Consider the following 9594-nt stretch of genomic DNA (forward strand, 5'->3'; position numbering starts at 1 on the left):
CTCGTACCTCACCGCTCCAAACTTAATCCGGGAAAGGTGAACATTCCTGCATCATAACTTGGACTGAAAGATGAATGTGTAGAAAGCGAGTATTTTGTATTAATTTTTTTATTTATATATTTTTGTTATATATAAATTGTTTTGATTATATTTTTGATTATTGAGCTGTAGGTTTAGACTCACTTAAGTGACTGCAGTTTTTTTTCATTTATAGGGATTTTTTTTTTTACAGAAAATAATTTATGTTCTGATTATTGTTGAGCTGCGGGGTTTAGGCTCACTTAAGTGACTGCATTTAATTAAGAAGAATTTAATTATTTATTCTAATTATTTAGCCTGACATGTTTACTGTTCCAAAATGTTCTTAATATGTTTCTTAAAAATAAAATGTGTTCAGTGGAAAAAAAAAAAGTTGTTGTTTTTTTACCCAGACATTTAAAAATAACATATTTTAGAGCTGTAATCGCAATACCGTGATACCGTGATATTTTTATCGTTATCACTCCGTCAGAATCTCATACTCCATGCCTACTCATCACTCAATTAATAGTTTAAAAGAGCAACGTTTTTACTTTGTGTTCGATCTGCAGTGACACACTCCTTATTGCCCAACAGTGTAGTGCTCATTAGTTTTAATCCATCCTTTTTTCTTGTTACTCACCATCTAGTCTGGCTTCTGAAATGCTCCACTAATCCCCTGCACATTAAAATGCATTTCAACACATTCTGACATTACTGAAAATGAATAGTGAATTAAAGAAACAAGTAGCTTTAGAGGCTAGTGTTTTACTTAAGGTTGTATTGTAACTCTTTCCTCGCCCAATCCAGGTGATGCGTGCAGGGACCAATCAGCGACCTTTGACCCCTGGCCAGAGCCAGCAGAGTCAGCAGGAATCCCTTGCTGCAGCCGCTGCAAACCCAGCGCTGGCCTTCACAGGCATGACAGGTGAATTATGCTCTAACCTGTTTTCTTCCTGTTTTAACTTGTGCAGGTACTCTTGGATTGGTTGTTCCTTACATCATAGGCTGTGCTTCATTTCCATTCATCTGTGTACTTCATTTATGTGGTGTGGGAATCTGAGGAAATGTGTGTATGTGGTCATTAACAGTTCCAGCAACTTATCTCCCAGAAGAGTTCTTGGTCCTGCCGATTCACAGGCAATTTCTTACTAGTTTGGAATTATTGAAGGCAGACTCTTATGGACTTGGCATTGAGCTGCTTTTCATGCTAAAGAGCTAATATGCCACTGCCTTTCTCTGATCATGTAAGGTTGTTTTCTGTGGTGACTGTGTAACTGAGTATTTTTTCTGGGGACTGCCTACATTTACACCACTAAAAAAAATTGAAAATGGAGGCAGAACTGTCTGTGTTTATTGATTTGTAAATCTTTTTTCTTACTGAAGTGCATGAACACATGCTTTCAACATCAAAGTCTGTTGCAAATTAGTCTACACATGTTTGCACAGTGCTTTTGTGCTCATTTTGGCAAGCTTCACTTTGGTGTGCTGACAAAATGGGGCATTGCAATACATGACTGAGAATATAAAATAGGAGAGAAATATCAGAGGCAGTTCTTAAGTTTGTCACCCCCATCACTTCCATCCTTAATCAGTGAGTGCGACGAGAGATTTTGGTAAAATCAATCAGTAGCTGTGACAGAAATATCAAAAATAAAATTGTTTCTTGTTGGCTGTAAATGGGGCACCACCTTTAAATGTCTTGTTAATGTCTTTACTGAATTTAATCTTTACACTAAAAAAATTTGATGTACATATCATTTTCACTCAGAAATAGTACATTTCACTGAAATAGTATTTTGGACTCTTATAATCTTTATTTACAACCTATCATTTTATTCATCTTGGTCAAAAGGAGCAGGAACACTGAAGTAAAACATTTCAATTTTATTTATCTTTTTTTACTTGTAAAGACACTGATTCAGACCCCTATCTGTTGTGTTTTGATCAGGTTACCAAGTTCTAGCACCAGCTGCTTACTATGATCCGACTGGAGCGCTGGTTATGGGTCCTGGAGCTCGGGGTGGACCTGTCCGACTGGTCCAAACCCCTCTCCTCATCAACCCAGCAGCTGCACAAGCTGGTGAATATGCTTGTTTTGCCTTCACTTTGAACAGAAAACCTTTTCAGGACTTTGTATTTAATAATGTATTTGTTTATTTTTATTCTATTGACCAAACTGATTTACTTTTTCATTTTATTACTTTCTTTCCTTCTTCTTTTACTACTTTCCATCCTCTGTCTAGCTGCTGCTGCATCTGCATCAGGCTCTGGTAACAGCATGTCTGGTCCTGCTAACGGTCTGTACCGGTCCATGGGCTGCCAACAGCCCCAGCAGCCTCAACCACCTCCACCCTCTAGTGGCCTGCCCTCCAACTCCTTCTATGGCTCTGGTTCTGTGGCTCCCAGCTCCCAGAGCAGCTCGCTATTCTCTCATACAAGCGCTGCACCTCCTAGCACCTCTCTGGGTTTCAGCAGCACTGGTGGATCTCTAGGTGTTGGGCTGGGATCTGCACTCGGTGCCTTTGGCTCCTCAGGTTTGTTGCACCATTTGCATGGTGTGCATCGGTGACTGTTAACAAAGTAAAAAAATGGTCAAATCAACCTCTTATTATGTTTTGTTTTGATTAGAATGCTATTTAAATAGACATCTGTCCTTGTAGGTTATAGGTCACTCAAGGTCAAAACTATTAAAACCTCAATATATCTTCAGTAGCCACGGGTACACCATAGGTGTTTTTAGACAAATTTGCATGTTTTAAATCAAATCTGACTGTCACTGTTGCATTTACATAAACATGCACTAACTACTAACATGATCGTTATAAAACTATTTAAATCACAAAATACATTTGGGAATCAGAATATCAACTATTTCACAATCAAGTTGAAAAAACAAACAAAAACAATACATTAATCATTCAGCTTGAAGTGTCAAATTTGTTGTACCTCTATGGAAGTAGGAATGTAATGTGTTATATCTTTTAGTCTTTTTTCAAAACTACAAGATCTTAATAAAAAAAAATAGTGACGTGACATGTGGCCGAGTATGGTGACCCATACTTGGAATTAGTGCTCTGCATTTAACCCATCCAAAGTGCACACACACAGCAGTGAACACACACACACCGTGAACACACACCCGGAGCAGTGGGCAGCCATTTATGCTGCGGCGCCCGGGGAGCAGTTGGGGGTTCGGTGCCTTGCTCAAGGGCACCTCAGTCGTGATATTGAAGGTGGGAGAGTCTGTTTAAAAATTATTATTCTAAAACCGCGTTCCAAGGTATTAATATATAGTTTATTGTCATCAATCACACCATTGCCAATTTTTATAAATAAGAAACGTTTTACATGTTTAATGTTTGTTACGTAATATGATTAATTAAAAATTAATTAAGAAATAAAGACTTCTCCCAGAATTGAATTGAATACTTTGGTGCTGTTTTTTTGTATCTGTATTGTATCTGTATTTGTTTTTTTTGTGCCTGTATAATGATCAAGCCTTAGAATTGCCCCTGATGATGAGCTATGAAATTGGTCTGACATGTTCAGTTGGCCCTTTTGAGGGTACACACAAGCTGATGTGGGACGTGCAGAAATGGAGTATCTGGGATTCAAAAATTGATACCCTTGCTTTAGATGAAGGAATTGACTGAATAGCATTTGAGATGCATGGATTAGATTGTCGTAGCAGATCAGTTTGTCATTTGTGCTCATCTTTCCTTTTTTTTTTTTTTTTTTTTTCAACTCACGTAATGAGTGCCGCATTTCCGTCACGGAATAAAAAAATAAAAGGTCAAAATTGTGAGATAAAAAGTCGAATTTTTTTTAGATCAGTTCGTCAGTTGTGCTCAGTTGATCTTATCTTTCTCTTTTTCTTTTTGTACTTTTGTACTCTTGTACTCCTACAGTATCAAGTGCCACTAGCAGCTGCGCAACCCCTCGGGACTCCCTTTTGGCCAGCTCTGACCTGTATAAGCGTGGTGGTGGTAGCAGCTTGACGCCCATTGGCCAATCTTTTTACAACAGCCTAGGATACTCTTCCTCCCCCAGCCCCATTGGACTGACGCCTGGTCACTCCCCTCTTACACCTCCACCCTCTCTGCCCTCCTCCCATGGGTCCTCATCCAGCCTCCATCTGGGTATGATCTCTGGGTTCAACAGATTTATCTGAGTCGGAGTTTGTTTCACTGATCTATTTAATGACTGGATTGCTCATTGCGTTCCAAACTGCCATCAGGTGGTGAAGCCACTGCAAATGTTTGAGCTGCCTTCTTACCAGGGGCACCGCTAGCAATTTTGGGCCCTATGAAAGAAAATAAGGACGGGCCCCCTACCGCACCAAACATACAAGCCAACCTAGTTATCCAAAATCTTTGTCTGCAATTTAATAATACTGACCTATTACTTTTGCTATTGCTATACCACTAGGTATCAGTATTTAGTCAGAGACCTACCCATAGCCGCGGGAACATATTTTATCTGGGGGGGCGGGGCTTGATGTTGAAGGGCGGGGCCGCGGTGGGGGATTTTACATTTACATTACGTTTACGTTTAATCATTTAGCAGACGCTTTTATCGAAAGCGACTTACAAATGAGAACAATAGAAGCAATCAGACCAACGAGAGAACAACAACAGTATACAAGTACCATGACAAGTCTCAGTTAGTCTAGCACAGTACACGTAGCTATTTTTAAAAAAAAAAATTTTTTTATAGAATGGAATAGAATAGGTAAGTGCTAGTATTAGTTGGTCAGGTGCTGGTGAAAAAGATGTGTTTTCAGATGTTTTTTTTTTAAATGGCTAAAGACTCTTGAGATCTTATTGAGATCGGAAGGTCATTCCACCAGCTGGGCACAGTCCAGGAAAAGGTCAGTGAGAGCGATTTTGTGCCTCTTTGGGATGGCACCACAAGGCGCCGTTCACTTGCAGAACGCAAGCTTCTGGAGGGCGCATAAGTTTGAACTAGCGAGTTTAGGTATATTGGTGCAGCGCCAGTGGTTGTCTTGTAGGCAAGCATCAGTACCTTTAATTTGATGCGAGCGGCTACTGGTAGCCAGTGTAACCTGATGAGGAGAGGAGTAACGTGAGCTGTTTTTGGCTCATTGAAGACCACTCTTGCTGCTGCATTCTGGATCAGTTGCAGAGGCTTGATAGTACATGCGGGAAGGCCCGCCAAGAGAGCATTACAATAGTCCAGTCTGGAGAGAACAAGAGCTTGGACAAGAAGTTGTGTGGCTTGCTCTGACAGGAAGGGTCTAATCTTCCTAATGTTGTATAAGGCAAATGGCCTCTTGTCCATTTCAAAAGCTGTGTGAAAATGTTTTTAGCCCCCTGAGCTTAGTATGGTTTGTTTTGTTTAGTGCATTGGTTCTCAAAGTGTGGGGCATGCCTGCCATGGGTGGCACAAGCGAAGAAAACTGTAAACTCAAAATCCTGTTTTCCTCTCTCTCCTGCTCTTCTCAGGTGGTCTGACTAATGGCAGTGGCCGTTATATTTCGGCTGCACCTGGAGCAGAAGCCAAATACAGGAGTTCGGGCAGTACCTCCAGTCTTTTCAGCTCTAGCAGTCAGCTCTTTCCCCCACCACGAGCCCGCTACAGCCGCTCAGATGTCATGCCTTCGGGACGTAGCCGCTTACTAGAGGACTTCCGGAATAATCGCTTTCCCAACCTGCAGCTGCGAGACCTGCCTGGTCACATGGTGGAATTCTCTCAAGACCAGCACGGATCCAGGTGCCAACTTCTCCCAGTTTATACTTTTGCAGGATTTTGGAAATCCTGGATTTTTTTTATACAGCTTTCCAGTAATGGAAAATGGGGAAGATTACCTTAAAAAAAATTATTAGTTGTGTTTGAAATTGTTTTAGAATCGTGTTATTTTTAATACCTTTTGCATATTGGTCTTGCACATTTTACAATGTCTGATGTCTGTTTTTTTAATCCTACATCTGCTTATTAACTGTATTGTAAATGTTTCTCATGATAACAGATCATTTTTGGACATTTTTGACAGCTTTTGACACATTATATTTTAGATAATGCGTCTCTGGAGACATTGCAAAACACTATTGTCATATAAAATGTCCTGAAAATAATAAGAGTTTGGGAACTTTCTACATTGAATATTCCTTTAAATTCCCAGAAACGCTTTTTTTGTGTTTAATGTAAGGTCCTTTTCTCAATGTCCAGATTTATTCAGCAAAAGTTGGAGCGTGCAACTCCTGCAGAGAGGCAGATGGTGTTTGGGGAGATCCTACAGGCTGCTTACCAACTCATGACCGATGTCTTTGGGAACTATGTCATACAGAAGTTCTTTGAGGTAATTAATTTTAAATGTTCTACCACAGTTTCTAAGGACTGCGTTTCTAGGATATGCAGGAGTCAATGGCCATGTACACACTGCAGCTAAATTCGGTTGTCAGTTCACCTTTTACTCCTTAATCGCGTTCTGTACACACATAATTCACTAAAATACGGGAGTGACAACCGCATTAACTCCCGACAAATACAGGTAGTGACAACCGCATTTACAGAAATTCTATGCAGTGTGTACGGAACTGAACTGAACAACTAGTTATTAATGATGATGTCACGAGAAGCACGCCAATGTACGTGTATTGTCAGGCGTCAAGTGTTTACCTCAGATCTGACAGGATGGCGGAGAGAGCTGTATTGTGGACCGAGCAGTTGCGGTCAAGGTTGTACAATAACAACAATTTAAAGAACAAAACTAGTACGCCTCTCCCAACGACTGCGATTTAATAACGTTTTGTGGATTTTCAGATGTCTTTGCAGTCTAATGTTTGTTTTGTCAAAAGCAGCTAACACAAAACTAGCTAATCTGGGGGCCTCTATTTTCTCTCCGAGACGCCACAACGTTGCTATGGTTTCCACGCTGCCATTCATGCCAGTTTTGGGAGTGAGTCGTGTTCCGTACACACATGGAACGATAATTTACGGGGCTCACTCCCGCATTTAAATGTGGTTGTCACTCCTTGCAGTGTGTACGTGGCCAATTACTTGTTCTGCTCCAATGCTTTTTCCCTATCAGGCTCTGTTTTTAACACAATCAGGCTTCCACTTCGTTTTTTTAATATAAACGTGGAAAACGTAAAAAATTTTGTCAGTTTAAAACAGACAGTACATAATCCTAATGGAGGAAGTTATTGTTTTGTATGCAAGACGTTTTTTTTTTTAATGGATATTATTTTTTTCTCAAAAGAAAACATGCCTATGCTTCTGAAACTGTAAATGAATTAATGATTGTGAATAAAATGTAAATGTATCTTTTGTGTGTGATTGTTAAAGTCCCCCTGTAGTCAAATATTTTATCCTTTAAAACTAATCTTTGATCATAAAAATGACATATTAAATTTTTTTTTCTTGTGAAAATAATTTTCTCATGCCTTAAAATAGCTTGAATGCAACTCTACACCCTTGCCTCATTTACTATACGTGGACTATGAATACGCAAATTAGCCCCGCCTCCACTCAGTCACACAGCAGCCAGCCATGAGCCAGCGCCTCCTGAACTGTGCTTATATTTATACGCGTATTAACAGTTGGCGAAACATCTACAGAAAAAATGTAACTGTTACCGGATTAACCTGGCTGCCTTCTCACTAGACCCTCTGCTTTGCAGCACAGTTAATGATATGCTAAGGATAGGATCCCTTGACACGATTGGTTATTGAGTTTTGTGATGTAGCAAAAAACAAAGGCTGTTTCAAACCGTGTTTCTGTGACTGCCTTTGGGAAACTACAGTTTTAAGGAGAAAATACTCAGCAATGGTGTTGATAAATGGATTGGCGCATGGTTTGTATAAAAGCATATTAAAAACAACACATAGACAAATAAACAACATAAAAAAACTTGATTTTCACCACAGGGGGACTTTAAGTTATGTTTTATCTTCTGCGCATGTGCGAAGAGCACCATTTTGGGTTAGCGCGGTTTTTTTGTAGTTCAGTTCAGTCCTGTATACGGAGCTGCTGTGGTTGAACGTGTTTGAGCAGTAAAGAGTGTTATTGCTAAGAACAGTTCTGGTTATTGAGTCAACATTGGTAGCAGAGGATGGTTGCTGCTGGAAATGACAAAAATCCCCCACCATTTGACGAGCAGACGGCGTACGAAAGTTGGAAAATTTTGGTTGAAATTTGGAGACGCGTCACCGACCTGGACAGAAAGAAACAAGCCTTGGCAGTTAGTTACCTTGTCACTAACCGGCAGAGCAAGGGACAGTGCACTGGAAATTTCCGCTGAGTATTTAAATGCTGGAATGCAAACACTTATAGCGAAATTGGACTCTGTTTTTAAAAGAAGAAAAAGATCGACAGTACGAGGCGTACACCGAGTTTGACCGGATCACAAGAGAAAGCGGCGTTTCTATGGTGGAATACATCGTCGAGTTCGAACGTCGATACAACAGGCTACGTAAGTTCAAAATGGAGCTCCCAGATGCTGTACTAGCCTTCAAGCTACTCGATACTGCCGGACTTACCGTTAAAGATAAACAGTTAGCACTTACAGCTTGCCCTAGCGTCTCTTTCACTGATATGAAATCAGCCTTGAAAAGAATTTTTGGAGATAACGTTACTTCACCACGAGAGGGCGGCAGTGCACTGCAGAGCGCAGATAGTGACCCTGCCTACTACACAAGATACTCAGGCAAACGGGGAAATAAGTCAAACACCACACAACAACCCCAAACCGTGGCTCAAGGCACAAACCCCCTTGATAAATAAGGGAGAAGAACGAAATGTGCAATTTGCCAAAGCACTTTGGGCAAAGGACTGTCCAAACAAAAAGGAACATGTAAGACTGACAAAAGATGAAGGACTAAAAGATGACGTTGAAGAATGTAACATCACTTTTTCAAATTAATCTTTGTCTAACACAGAAATCTTAATGGTGGAGGCTTTAGGATCAGCTGTGATTGACACAGCCTGTACAAGAACTGTGTGTGGAGAAAAATGGCTTGAGGATTACACAAGTGGGCTGCCACAGAGTGAGTTACTGAAAATAGATGACAAACAAAGTGCAAGACCTTTCAGATTTGGTGATGGCAAAGTTGTTCACTCCACAAGGAAAGTTACCATTCCAGCTAAGATAGGACATACCAGATGCAAAATGGAGACAGAAGTTGTTCCTGCAGATATACCAATGCTCTTAAGCAAGCAGGGATCAACGCTAAGGATTTTTTCTACTGGCCCAGTCGGGTCAAATTTTTACTTGCCCTGCCAACATTTTCACTAGCCCTGCCACAAAAAATAAAATAGTTGCTGTTATCATTGTTGTTATCTTGTATTCTAATAAATAAGCTTATATGACACCAATATTTTAGATACCAATTCAATTTTGTAATTCTCTATTTCAATTTCGATTAAATCACATATAAAATAACATTTGCATATGCACCTTGATTTTTCATAGCCATTTGAAATTAGAGGCAACCACTGCATTTTAATCATGAATTGAAAAAAAAAGTGCAATGTTTGATTTATATTAGACTGTATAATTTCAAAATCTGAAGCAAAAACAGAATAACCTGACTTTAGCTTTGTGAAATTATG

The 9594-nt window shown here is 40.0% G+C and overlaps 1 protein-coding gene across 4 annotated transcripts in view; it reads left to right on the forward strand.

Annotated features, from left to right (window-relative positions):
• Positions 1-9594, forward strand: part of pum2 (pumilio RNA-binding family member 2) — a 63842-nt gene that overhangs the window by 37815 nt on the left and 16433 nt on the right. For all 4 annotated transcript variants that reach the window (XM_016445242.1, XM_016445244.1, XM_016445243.1 and 1 more), the window contains exons 11-16: positions 829-946; positions 1970-2101; positions 2265-2555; positions 3930-4160; positions 5487-5754; positions 6211-6340. In XM_016445242.1, the coding sequence (XP_016300728.1) occupies positions 829-946; positions 1970-2101; positions 2265-2555; positions 3930-4160; positions 5487-5754; positions 6211-6340 (1170 nt within the window). The remainder of the gene's footprint in view (positions 1-828; positions 947-1969; positions 2102-2264; positions 2556-3929; positions 4161-5486; positions 5755-6210; positions 6341-9594) is intronic.

Source organism: Sinocyclocheilus anshuiensis, unplaced genomic scaffold, assembly GCF_001515605.1.
Source record: "Sinocyclocheilus anshuiensis isolate Anshui unplaced genomic scaffold, SAMN03320099.WGS_v1.1 scaffold2089, whole genome shotgun sequence".
Classification (NCBI taxonomy): domain Eukaryota; kingdom Metazoa; phylum Chordata; class Actinopteri; order Cypriniformes; family Cyprinidae; genus Sinocyclocheilus; species Sinocyclocheilus anshuiensis.